The sequence below is a fragment of the Xenopus tropicalis genome, chromosome 3 (genome assembly GCF_000004195.4).
Source record: "Xenopus tropicalis strain Nigerian chromosome 3, UCB_Xtro_10.0, whole genome shotgun sequence".
NCBI classification, from domain to species: domain Eukaryota; kingdom Metazoa; phylum Chordata; class Amphibia; order Anura; family Pipidae; genus Xenopus; species Xenopus tropicalis.
Window position 1 is genome coordinate 40,155,365 of NC_030679.2, and position 14,285 is coordinate 40,169,649.

Consider the following 14,285-nt stretch of genomic DNA (forward strand, 5'->3'; position numbering starts at 1 on the left):
CACCACCAAAAAAAAAAAAATTTAATGTCAAAACTGCTTATAATTCTATTATTTACACTGTTACAAATTAGTGTTCAGTCCAGCGGAAAGCACCAGAAATGAGTTATTGGCTATGGATATTTGTTTTGATCAGAGGGGAAAATTCAGAAGCCCGGTTCAATAATAAAAATTGGCACGTTTGTCAAAATGCACAACCTGGGATCAATGTATAATTTGCATTCTGTAAAAGTTCCCTCTGAATGAGCCTTTAGGCTGACAAGTTGCTGAAATCAGACAGCTGGCACATCCACAGCCAGGCACAGCTCAGTGCAATTAAAGGCACCGCCAGGCTGCCATCAGTACATTTATGTTTCCACTATTAAATGGGGAAAAACTCACAGCTTGGTGGATTACATTTCCATGTATAGAAACCTTAAGGGCTGCAGATATTAACTAAGGTTAAAAAACATGACTGCCAGGGACAATTATGTTTATCACAGGATTATGCTAGTAAAGCTATATATTTTGTTTGGTGCTTCTTAACCACACCATGGGCTTCACAGCCCTTTAGACATGCAGATCTGTGCCCACCAAAGGCATCTGTAGTAGTTTCAATTACATATACAACAGAAAATTCATATTAAGGCTGATTAGAAATTACTTTGGATCTTCAAATAAAAATCAGTGTGTTCTACATAAAACTTGATTAATAATCAGCCCTTAAATCAGTTTAGAGTTACCAGGGGGCAGCATTTTGATGGAATCTGGCAGAACATAAATGCCATAATAAAATGAATTAAAAATATAAATGAACAATTAAGAAGAAGAGAGGCTTTTAGTGCACAGTCCTAATCTGTTTTGATCACTTTAATGAAACACCTATGCATAGGGTTGCCAACTTTTGTGGCTCAGGAGTCTGGGTGGGGGGCAGGGTGCATACCATCAGTGGTGGGGCACGGGATGTCGTGGGCAGGGGTTGTTACAGGGGTGTGGTTATGAAGTCAGGGGGCTGGGTTATTTCATGGGGATCAGCAATTGGCTGATTGTTGCACCATTAACTTGCAAGGCTTGCCCCGATTTCCTGATTAGGAAAACTGGGCTGTATTGATGAAAACTGGACAGGTGGTAACACTGCCTATGCAAGAAAACTTTAACAGTCTCTTTTTCTAATCATTTTCCTGTATAGATAAATTCCCAAGCCCTAAACAGTCTCCAAATCTGTAGATGGGAAGGGCCCTAAATAAAGGCTTATTACAGTGATGCTTGAGATGAATGTTTATTTTCTTTTCTCTGTATTCTGGGCATAGGTAGTTACAAAGTTTTACATATCCAGAAATGTTATATGCCAAGGGAGGTTATGAATAAATATAGGACCCAAAGGTAAGGCTAAAAACCTCTGTGTTATGACGAACAGACAATTCTTCCATTCCTTTAATCTGGAATAGGGGCAAAGTTCTGTTGCCTGCTTTACCTGAACCTTAAAAAGTGTATATTTACGTGTCTAATTGGTTATAAAGTTGTTGATAACTGAAGTTCCAGTGCCAAGTCATTTACACGTGGCTTGCTGAATGAACACTAACAACTGAAAGGCCCTAAACACCAGAGAACATGAATTTACAGATGGAGGGAGCATTAATCATGAGCTCAGTACCGTGAATCATGCCGAACAGGAACAGCAGCTAAAGTACAGATGGAGGAGCATGTAACGGTACATTTGGTTCACGGCCTTTTTTATGCTGTATGTAGGATTCACATGAATATTCTCTGTAAAACAGATACGTGCATGTAACATCTACACTTCAGTTGTTCTTGGGCAGCACATGCGGTTATTAGCTCAACACAAACCATTATGTGCGACATATTTCTGTTTCTGTTAACTTACTATAAAACTATGTGCTTGTTCTATCTATAAAAACATCAAAATCCATTCGATTTAATGAAACTAAGATTGTATTTAAAAAGAGCCATATGCCACTATCACTGTTACATTATGGTGTTGCCAGTTTCAGCATATTGAGGAGTCATCTTCAATTTATAGCCAATGATTTTAGTACCCTGTGTGTAAATGAAAGCAATCTCTCATCCATTACTAAGCAGCAGAATATCATCACAGCAGCTGGAAAAAGTCTGTAATGCTTTGGTTTGGGGTGGCTTTTGCTTTGAAAATGTAACAGCAGATTTAATCTGATGTATGGATTAACCTAGATTCAATAGATACATCAAAATGATCATTTAGATGGTTGGTCCTCAAGCAGACAAGGGAGGTATTTATTAAGCTCGCCATACATGGGCAGATTTAAGTTGCCGATTTAGCCCCTTCAGACCAAGCTGGCAGTTTATCTGCCCATGAATGGCCCCCTCCCCAATAGATATCTGGTTTCAAAATCCCATTAGGAGAAGGACCACATTGATGCGTTGATGCAGCACCCTTCCGACAGCCTGCATTGGCGCTTGTTATGATCTTTGGACCTATGGCCAAACAACCGGATTAGCTCAATATGGTGCAGCACATAGGTAGTCATGTTGGGCAAAGATCCGCTCCTTTGGCAACCTCACCAAACTAGCAGATCTACTGGTGCATAGCTCTTTAGAAAGGTGCTGTGAGCTTATTAGGGCAGCAACATTAATAACATTAATGCCCCTCTTGGTCCATGGAAGAGAGCTGGTATGCTGCACTTGGTTATTTGTTATAGTTTAACTGCCGTAATATCTCTAAAAATACCCCCTTGGTTATGTTTAGCATATTCCTCAATGGATTATGGTTAAAAGTGGACAATGCCACAATGGCGCCATTTTTAAAAACAATCTATAAACTTCTATTTCTAAATGAGTGAGCAGCCCAGTGGTCCTAATAATACTTAGGAGCACAGCTTATGGAGGGGGGGGGGGATGTCTTCTGATTTCAATCTTAAAGAGGAAGAAAAAAAAATCTTTATATTTCCTTTTTGATACTAGTATTTACCTTTGTATTTATGTATAACTTTATTTATATAGTGGACATAGAATAGGCAGTGCAATGCATTTTTACAATATGGAAAAGTGCACACGGTAGACATTTACAGAGATTAAATACACAGAGGGAAGGTGGTTTCTGTAGGTGCCGTTAAAGTCTCTGCCTGTAAATTTTGCAATCTATGACATCTTATAGAATACAGGTATGGGTAAACCCATTATGCAGAAAGCTCTAAATTATGGAAAGGCCATCTCTCAGATTTTATTTTAAGCAAATAATTTAAAATGTTAGGATCTTTCCAATGGTCGTAGGAAAGATTGTAACTGTAAAGGTGTATGGCCACCTTTACACCATAATGACATAAAATCTGATGTCAAAGACACAAAAACCTACCGTAATGTCAAAGACCTAACAAAGGAATCAAACCAGGCTTCCCTGCTCACAGAACATTGTGTTTTATCTTAGTAAAGGATTATTATTCCATATTTTATTTTAATCTTCATTGTGCTGCTATCGTTTCAGGTTGGCTGGAAACACCCATCCAGTTGGAACCCTTTAACTGTTTTATCGTCTATACAGAAGAAACTGAGAAGATGTGGGGGCTGGCGGAGCAGCGCGACAAGATAACAGGCCATTTAGAGAATATCCCATAGCTTGGGTATTCCACTGCATTAAGCACAATCCTATAGCAAAATACCAAGGTTAAGTGGTTCTGTACCATAGAACTCAAACTATAGTGCGGAGTACAGGGTAAGGAAAAAAATCTTACTGGATGAAAAAATCCTGTGTTTCCCATATGCTAGCTAGGCAGTCTATGTATAGAACAGACTCAGGTCCCTCAGTGGAAATCATTATAGGTCAGAACATGTTGCAGTGGTTCCTTGCTCCTCAGGGGGGGCATTATGAAGGGACAGAAATGCCCTTTCCCAGTCTAACCATTACAACATGTGCTTAGTCAGCACAGTATCAGGATTTGGTTAACTCTTCCTTAAGATTTCCAGAAGTTTAAAAATTAATTAAATAAATTTTAGTAGTACATACATTTGCACCCAAAATAAAAATGAGACTAGAAAATTATCTCCATGTGTACAGTTTTATCAAAATCCAATCTTAAAAACAATTTAGGAAAACATTTGATGTTTTAATAAGAAGACATTTGCTTTCTTTAATCCATGCTTTGGGTATTTTTTTCTCTAAATCAAATTATAGCAGTCACCCCCTTCCAGCAACTAATTCTGCTGCACTGTCATCCGCCTGTGATCGTTATGTAAAGGTTATGATAAGTGATGAGACAGGAAATGAATACATTGTATCTCCTGTGACTTTATCTCTGAGGCAGTGGCGGCTGATGGTGGGGAGAGATGCACTGATACAAAAATGTCACTTTGCCTCCTTAGGGAAACGGAGGGGCTTTAGATGCCACAAGAAAGTGTGAATTCAAATAAAATAATTCTTGCATCACTTTTAACTGGAGAACAAAACAAGGTATCTGGGTTCAAATGCTCTACAGTCCTGCCTCTTAACCATAGCCCCCCCACATATTGTTAACTGCAACTCCCAGAAACAGTTTACCCTTGATCAAATGGGGCTCTGGGGTATAGCGAAATGTAAAGTCACTACGAGATGTTTTAAAGGGCAAAATTATCAAAATGATATAAAGAGGTTTCTGCAATGATATGGTTGGTGCAGTTAGGAAGCAGACTGGGTAGAGAGACCCACCCACAATTAAACCACGCCCTGAAATTAAAAAAAAAAAAAGCTTTTGTGGAAATAGCTCATCACAGGAAGCCGATCGCCAATAGGGAGTATTCTGCAGTTATTGTTCTGAATGATGAAGGGATATTCTATATACTGCTGATCCACTGCAGTACCTGAACTGCTGAGTAACGCTGGATCTGGGACATTCTCCCTTGGCCTATATTACAGAGATGGTAAAGGAACAGTTACTCAGCATTTTTCATGCCTTTCTTATTGATTACTATAGCTTAACAGTGGCTTTGCCTCTGATGCAGAGCCCTTTCTTTTGCATGAAGCCAGAGGGGCTAATTAATGTCATAGGCTGTATACAGCATCAAGCCAGTTACCCATAGTAATCACATATTTCCTTTCATGTTCTAAGCTGTAGAAGGCTGATCATATATAAAGCGCTGATTGGGCAATAGTTCTGGTACAATATAGCATGTTAGTAAACCATCCCAAATCACTCCACATGAACAGGTATGGCTAATTGTTGTGGTTCAACAACATCTGGCCCATAACTGCTCTATCACAGACACAGCTTTGTAGCAAGTCTATGTAACCCCTACCAGCTTAGCTTTTGTGAAGTCAGAGGTCTGCAGCTACACAGTGATGCCAAAAGGTTGTCTACGCTCTAGAACTAGGCTGTAGCAGGGACTGAAGCAAAATACCCTCCGTGGACCTTCAATAATAATATAAACTGCCACTCTCCAGCTGCTACTGCATCTGTCATCATCTTCAGCAGGGGATGCTGTAAGTTTTAGTTTAGCAACAGCTGGAAACCAATGGTTGGCCCTGATTAAAAAAAAAATGTTGCTGGTATTTTCCCCTTTCTATGTACACTACACAAGGGTGTAACTATAGAGAAAGCACCCAGGCTATATGGGGCACATAGTAACCAGGACAGAGTTGTTACCAATTCAGTAACCCACAGTAGAAAACAAGCAGTTAAATTTTACTAGTCTAATGCAATTATTTAGTTGCTATGGGTTACTATTCTGGGGCAAACCTTGCCAGACTTACTACATGACCCCATAAGTGTACAGTGTGACAATTAAAGGAGCTTCAGCCCCACAGCCTAGCAGTGAAGATGAGAGCTACTTCATCACGTCACAGTTATTGTCCAGGCTTCCTACAGCCAGTACATATGTAGTGAGAAATGAAAAACAAGATTAATGAGATAATAATCAAGGTAGGCTGTAGGTGCCTGGGCTCCCAGCCTGCTCACGCACATAACTGATTCTAACCTGGGATTCACCTGTAAAGATTTAACCCATTCCTGCCGCACTGGAGACACCAGGGTGCAGAACAAACAGTACAAACCTGCCCTTCAATAGACCTACATACATTTCTTTTAGTGCAATTCTTTTTCTGGTTATTGTATAAAGCCAGTATATGTTTAGAGCTGACTAACATAATAGAGATTATAGAATGGAATCGCTTGAAGCATAGGTTTATGTGGAGGATCTCCACCCTTCTTCTGAACTGGATCTATTAATAAAACACATAGCATTTGGTCTCTCTCTAAGGGTGTTAGTCAAAAACTGTGTATGTTTGCTAGAGGAATCCTATGTATTTAGCATCTCTGTGCGGAATACCAATCAGTATGATTTCACAAAGAAAGCAGGGCTGACGCTGACCTAGAATATGTTGCACTTTCATTACATATATCAGGCATTCCAATTAAAACTGGGTACTGGTATAATATATGTATATAGGCCTGAATGCAAATAACCCCCCCTGACCATGGATTAGTCAAGGACTGTGGCGCCTCCATGGGTACGACACACCCACCAGATTTACCTGCCCCTACAAAGTAACCTCTGAATGCAGTGGGAACTCCACTGTGCCCATCATTTACTGGAAAGGGGCTGCAACTGTGAGACCAGTCCCACCTAGGAAGGTAGCTTGAATATCTGTGCACTTTATCTGGAGATGCCAGGACCTTGCATGGAAATGGCTGATGCACAGAACTTGAAGTTCTGACTTTTCTGCTAATTGTAATTTTAGAAGTGATTTTTAGAATAGGCGAGGCGCAGGTTTTGAATATGATAAGCAACCAAAAAGGTTGAAAAAAAAGGCAAGAGGCTGCCATTAGTACTTTATATTAAGGCTTTCAAAAAAAAGCTTCCATTTATTAAACTACAATTGACAGCTGAAGGGCTTTCAGCAAGTTGAATTCTACCTGATATTACTTTGCAATATTGTGCCAATCACAGTCACTCCCTTTGGCTCAGTCCTGTGCCACCACTCACACTGTGGTGCAAAAGAGTTGCCACCCCTTGTTCTGTGCCCACCCATCTTTGTCTTATGCTAACACACTGGTCCCCCTACAGTACAGCACATCATGTGTTCTAACTATAGCACTGCCCTTCCTTAAATACAAATTCAGCCACTGCAGGATGATGGTGCAATTTCTCTTACTAAGAATAGGATAATCAAATCACCATTGTGCAAAGTGATCCCCCTGGATTTTTTTTCTGTTCCCTTCTGAAAACCCCTGACCCAAATAACACAGTCCATTATATCAGGCTTTGGCATGGTGTCTGGGAGAGCTCATAGTTTGAATGTTCCTGAATCTCAGCTCAGTTACACTCCTACCAACTGCTTATAAAGCAAAACAACAGAATGACTGCAACAACACTTGGCATTAAATCCCTGCAGCCTTACCAGACCCTTTGCTAATCTCTCAGTGATCACTGGAATGTTCCCATCAAAGCCTCTTAGATGTGTTCCCTTCTAGCCAATTCCGGGGATAGTTCTAGCCCTGCAGCAGTTATAGTTCTGCAGTTTCCATCATGGCCCATGGAGGATGATGGGAGCTATGGTTCAGCAGATATAGGCTTCTAATTTAAAATGCCCTTGGTTACAGTATATATTTTATCTATAAGTTTATTAGTGTGAGCAGAAAATGTTCTATTGTAAGTGCAGAGCCTGTAGCTTATAATAGGAAGTTAATGAGGATGCTCAGTAATGGGAATGAAGCAGCGTTTGGAGGCCAGTGGCTTAGCTGTTGCCAGGGCAATGCGAGCGCTCTAGGCCCCCCTCCCCCCTGCTCGGCCGGTGGAGTGCACAGGAATGCACAGATCGCACAGATGGAGACACTCACCTTCAGTTGCATAGCTGTGATCGCGCAGGAAACTGCTGTTGATTTTGCGGGTATCTATGTCCTCCTCCATTGACAGCAGCGTTACTTTTCAGATGAGTAAAAAGCAATATACAAGTATCCATGATCCCTATGCCAAAGCCTTAGCACAGCTGCTGAGGGAGATGCCTTAAGCACTCCATGGCCGATACCAATCACAAGAAAGGAGGTGGAAAGAGCAGGAAAGGGTGAAGCGGTGCGGCTGCAGCTATTCTAGCACCTGCTACACCAGCAGCCTGGCACTCCCTTAGCCCTGATGGGTCCCCTGAGGCACAGAGTCGAGGTGCAGTGGGTGCGACTGCAGGAGAAGGGGCACCGGGTGAGGGGAGCGCAGTAGTTGCAGTGCCTGTTGGCACCGACAGATCGCACAGTGCGCAGGGAGGACGCGGTGCCAGGTCTGGGAGGCAAGTAGCTGCAACTCGGGATTAGTGCGGAGTGATGCTGATAATTGCACAGAGGTTAGGGCATGGCTGGCAGTGCATGTACTGGGTGTAAGTGCAGATATCAGGGTGGGGGTGAGCAGGGCTTGCCGGGGCTGATGTGGGTGCAGTCCCTGGGGAGATACAGGCAGGGAAAGGGAAGTGCTGAGCTGCCAGTGGGTGCCCCTGTAGCGCCGGGTCGGTGCCAATGCTGCAGATCTTTTGCTGGTTGCGCCGGACTCTGCTGGAAGCAGCACTCGAAGTGAAGGCGTCACACCTGATGTGCTGGAGAGGTTACAATATACAAGAAGGTGCCCTGATGCGATTTTTTGCCGGCAGTGCAGCAGACACTGTTGCATAAGATGGAGGTTGCAGTGGGAGGTGCAGTTACTTGGTAGGGATCAGAGCTGTCCTTATAGTGTCCATCAGTCTGCGTCGCACCTTGCTGAGCCCTCTGGTGCCTCTCCTCTAGCTGTTGCTGCTGCCTGGATACAGTAAGATGCTGCATTAGGCGCAGACTCCTCCTCTCCAGCTTCTCAGTGCAACTGCGTCAGCGAAGGCTTGTCCTCCCCCCACTCTCCCAGGGCTGCTGCAGTGTGGGGGCTGAGAGATGGTACAGCACCAACCTCTCCAAAACTGGCCCAGACAGCCCCTTCCCCATCACTAGCCGCATGGCTACAGGCTACCTGGCATTAGCCAATACACTACCAGCGGGTCGTGTCACTTACAGAAAAGGCTGGGGTGAACGGACCGGGGTATATGGTATAATGCTAGCGCAGAACATTCGTGGATCAGCATATTGACTCTCTGAGTGGCAATGATGCCTGCTATTATTTTGCATTGCTATTCTGTAGATACATTGGCGCTAACCCGTAGTGCCACCTAATATAGTTTCTACAAGTTGGCAGAAGTTGTGCTGTGGAACACAGAAGAAACGAATCTTCTAAGATGCACAGTTATATTTTACAATCCATATTATCTATGTAACTACCTTGTACTAAAGGGGTGTTTTTAAGTCAACTTTTAATATGTTGTAGAATGACCAGTTCCTATCAACCTTTCAATTGGTCTTCACTTTTTTAAGGCTACTATTTCATTGTTATTGTTATTTTTTTATTACTTATATTTTAATTCAGACCTACTACTATTAATATACCAGTTTTTCATTCAACCTATTGCCTGGTTGCTAGGGTAAATGGGACCCCAGTAACCATGTAGCTGCTAAAATTCCAAACTGCAAAGTTGCTGAATATAAAGCTTAAATAATTCAAAACTCACAAATAAAAAATGAAGACCAACTGCAAATTGTTTGAGAATAGCTTTTTCTACAACATATTCAAAGTTAAAAGTGAACAACTCCATGAAATATCTATGTCAAATTAATTTTAAAAGTGATGTCCACATAACATTTTTTTTTGCTTAATGAAAGAATGAAGATGGTGGTGTGGCATCAGCAGCGTAACTAGAGAGATTTGCACTGGGGCCCCACCTTACACAGAGCACCCACCCCTGGGCTAACACTAAAGGTGGCCATACACGCACCGATAATATCGTACAAAACCTCGTTTCGTACGATATTCGGTGCGTGTATGGTATGTCGGCGAGTCGACTGATATCGCAGGAAGCTGCTGATATCGGCTGACTCGCCGATCGGACCAGTTTGAAAATTTTGATCTGGCGCCATAGGAGGCGCCTAACCAAAATCTCCCTTCAGTGCTGAATCGGCAGAAGGAGGTAAAAATCCTATTGTTTCTACCTCCTTACCTGCCGATTCAGCCCTGAATGGTGTGTGGCGGATCTGACGATGTTTCGTGCGACCGATGGTCGCATGAAACATCGTCAGATCGCCACATGTATGGCCAGTTTAACTCCCTACAGGGATTTTGGGGGTGTGTCTTCTTTAAAGTTAATTGCAATGAAAGGCAGTATTTATCTATCCCTTTCTGTTGTCTGTTCAGTCCCCCCTTCAGTAAATTAATTGGATTCTGCTACATTGTTGCAGAAGTCACAACCAGAACTGTGGAAAATATTAACAGACACTACTTCTGTAGTTGTTTTAAAACAACATATTTAATACCATAGCTTTAATGTTTTGTCTGCTGTGTATTTAAGAGAGCATATAAACCCCCTCAAATTTTTTTTTGCCTAAGAAAAAAATCATTTTTTAACATACATTTTAATTTGTAATGGGTTTAAAGTTGTTTGCAAATGTAACTGCTATTAACAACTATTGATAGTGACAAAAATGTAGCAAATGTCAGCTCTCTTTCAGCTGTCTTCTGCTACATTGTCTGAGTCTGAGCCACCACAGCAGAGAATAGAGAGGGATGGACAGACACTGCTTTCAGTAGCAAACCTTTGTTACTAGAAATGGTGATGCCCTAAGTATTATCCAGCAACAGACAGGGCAACTTCCGTATAAGTAAGATATGTGGGATGGTTCCTTGTTGTTACTGAAGATTCTACATTGGAAAACATGTAGCTGCAGTGAACAAGGGCACACTGATAGCCACTAATGTGAGTGGGGTGCTGACTTTAATGTATACTGTATGCACCCTAAGGCTAATGCCACATGTAGTGTAAGTAGCATTTTTTTGGCAAGTTGAAAACTGCTTGCTGAGAATATGCTACACACACTTGCTCCTACCTGTGCCTGCACCCGATAGCACTGAATACGCTCAGGTGCAGGCACAAGCAGCTGATATCCACCAAAAAACGTCAGACTTTGCATTTTCGGTGGATATTAGGTACATGTGCTTCCACCAGAGCGTATTCAGGGTTTTCAGGGTAAGATGATGCAGAAAAACTGGTAAATCTCCATTTCGAGGACCAGGAGGCACATGTGCTATTAAAGGTGGAGGAGGGATTTAATGATTACATAGTATTTGAGGCTGACACATGTCTATTGAGTTCAACCATTTGCTCAGATAATTCCCAACAGATAATATTAGGAGAGGTACTCTCCAAAATTATAGGTAATAAAAAAAAAAAAGGAGGAGAGAAAGGAGGAGTAAGAGAGAGATTTACTTGTAGACTTTGGAATTCTGAGACAGATTGCAGATTATTTATTGCCATGTTCAATAAGCAGGCAGTGATTTGGAAGCCATTATGAAAATTTCATAGATCACCCAGATTACTTTTTTCCTCAACCTTCTAAACAAAAGCTTTTCTTAAATCAATATTAAAAACATGGCATCAAGTAGAGAAACAGATTCAGCAGGGAGGGAGAAGTTCCGTATCCCAGTTATGTCAACCCCACACAAAACATCTCAGAGCCAGCAGCCATTATGCACCAGAATAGAATGACATAACTAACAATTCATACAGATTTCATGGCACTTTCTGCAGTTGAAATAAAGCTCCAGAAAATGAAACAAAATATATTAGAATGTCTGTAGATGCATCCAACCAAGATCCAGTAACTATGCAGCAATTTCCCTCGATGCTGTCATCATAAATCCATAACAAACTGGGTCCTACAGTATTTACCTTTTTGACATTTTCAAGGAATTTTAGTCATTTTTTTACTTCAACTTTTAAAACCATATTCTAACTTTATTTGCTTCCTAGATATTAACTCCATAAGCCTTTGAAATATCTTAATATTTTGCACCAAAACTTTAGTTGCCTCTTTTAGATGTTCAGTCTTTTAACCAGGGGCCAAACCCCTGCAATGGGCTTCACCCCAATGGCCCCCCCCCCCCGCCCCCCCATGTACTGGTAATCCATTTGAATAAAGGGTAGGAGGGAACAAGTAATCACTGGACATGTGCAGGTGACATATACATATAGATGACTTCTGAAAGTCTACGAAAGTCTGCTTCCCCAATTTGACTCATTCCATTGGAGGTATAGCATACTGTATCAAAAGCCAAAGACACCACCAGCACTTATAGAATTGGAGGTAGAGCTTGGAAAAATAATTTCCTTCACTCTGCAGATCTAGTATGAGGGTCATCAAATATTATATATAAGTTTATATTTATATTTATTAAGTTAAGTAGGGTTGAAAAAAGCCCAAAGTCCATCCAGTTCAACCCATCCAAGTAAACCCAGCACCCACACATCCTGACACTCACATACTGTGCATAAACTATATATACCAACATCAATACTAACTGTAGATTTTAGTACAGGTATAGGACTCATTATCCAGAATGCTCAGGACCAAGGGTATTCCCGATAAGGGGTCTTTCCGTAATTTGGATCTTCATACCTTAAGTCTACTAAAAAATCAATAAAACATTAATTAAACCCAACAGGATTGTTTTGCCTCCAATAAGGATTAATTATATCTTAGTTGGGATCAACTACAAGGTACTGTTTTATTATTACAGAGAGAAAAGAAATCAGTTTTAAAATCTAAATTATTTCATTAAAATGGAATCTATGGGAGATGGGCTTTCTGTAATTTGGAGCTTTCTGGATAACGGATCCCATACCTGTATCACAATAGCCTTGGATATTATGCTTGTTCAAGAACTCATCCAGGCCCCTCTTAAAGGCATTAACAGAATCTGCCATTATAACATCACTAGGAAGGGCATTCCCCAACCTCACTGCCCTCACCGTGAAAAACCACCTACGCTGCTTCAAATGGAAGCTCTGTTCCTCTAATATAAAGGGGTGACCTCTGGTGCACTGGTTTAAAGGAACAGTAACACCAAAAAATGAAAGTGTATAAAAGTAACTAAAATATAATGTGCTGCTGCCCTGCACTGGTAAAAGTTGTGTGTTTACTTCAGAAAGTCTACTATAATTTATATAAATAAGCTGCTATGTAGCCAGGGAGGCAGCCATTCAAAGGAGAAAAGGCACAGGCACATAGTAGATAACAGATAAAACACTATTGTATTCTACAGAACTTATCTGTTATCTGCTATGTAACCTGTGCCTTTTCTCCTTTTTTCCAGCTTGAATGGCTGCCCCCATGGCTCCACAGCAGCTTATTATATAAATGATAGTAGTGTTACTGTAGCAAACACACCAGTTTTACCAGTGCAGGGCAACAGTGCATTATATTTTCATTACTTGAAAGCTCTTTCATTTTTTAGTGTTACTGTTCCTTTAAGCTCATAGTTTAAATCTTCCATCCCCTTTACCAGTTTAGTTGCACGTCTCTCACTTAGCTCATTAATATCCTTCTTAAGGACTGGAGCCCAAAACTGCACTGCATACTCAAGGTGAGGCCTTACCAGGGACCTATAAAGGGGCAAAATTATGTTTTCATCCCTTGAGTCAAAGCCCTTTTTTATACAAGACAGCACTTTATTTGCTTTAGTAGCCACAGAATGGCACTGCCTGGAATTTGACAACTTTTATTTACAAAAAACACAGATCCGTCAATACACCACCATTTAGTTTGTTATTTCTACCAAAGTCTCAACATTGAACCTCATTTTCCATTTTGCTGCCCAGTTTTCCAATTTTGTCAAATCGCTCTGCAAAGCGGCAGCATCCTGCATGCAACATATAGTCAGCAAAAAAAGAAACAGTACTGTCTATGCCCACCTCCAGGTCATTAATAAACAAGTTAAAAAGCAAAGGACCAAGGAAAGACATAGTACATCACTGAGCACCAATTATAACTGATGAAATCAATCACTAAGCACCATTTATAAGAATATAATTTACAGGATATTTATGGCATGTATTATGTATATTATTAATATATATGCATATTAGCAATGAGCGAATCTGTCCTCTTTCGCTGAAAAATTTGCCACAAAATCTGATAACTCCCAAACACATAGGGGGGATTGACCGCTCTCTGTACTGTATGGTCATGGGCCCATTGCTGACTTCTAATAGCTTTATACAGTATTATCCTAATAATTTACTGTAGGGCTACATTATTTCCCATATATTTTCACTGCATATTCCCTCAACACAAATCAGTACATCATGCTTCCCTTTTGACCTGGTAATACTTGCATGAATTTTAGTCCATATTATAAGCAACTCTCAGCTATCAAAAGAAAGGAGTACAGCTTTTCTACACAAATATTGTATAACATAAAAAATAGTCTGCACATGTGTATGTATGTGTGCA

At 40.9% G+C, this 14,285-nt stretch overlaps 1 protein-coding gene across 3 annotated transcripts in view; it reads right to left on the reverse strand.

Moving 5' to 3' along the window:
- Positions 1 to 14,285, reverse strand: part of ppp2r2b (protein phosphatase 2 regulatory subunit B, beta) — a 181,195-nt gene that overhangs the window by 89,869 nt on the left and 77,041 nt on the right. Inside the window, exon 1 of one of the 3 annotated variants that reach the window (XM_012959022.3) lies at positions 7,779 to 8,724. Within the exon in view, the coding sequence (XP_012814476.1) occupies positions 7,779 to 7,848 (70 nt within the window). The 5' untranslated portion in view covers positions 7,849 to 8,724. 3 annotated transcript variants of the gene reach the window in all.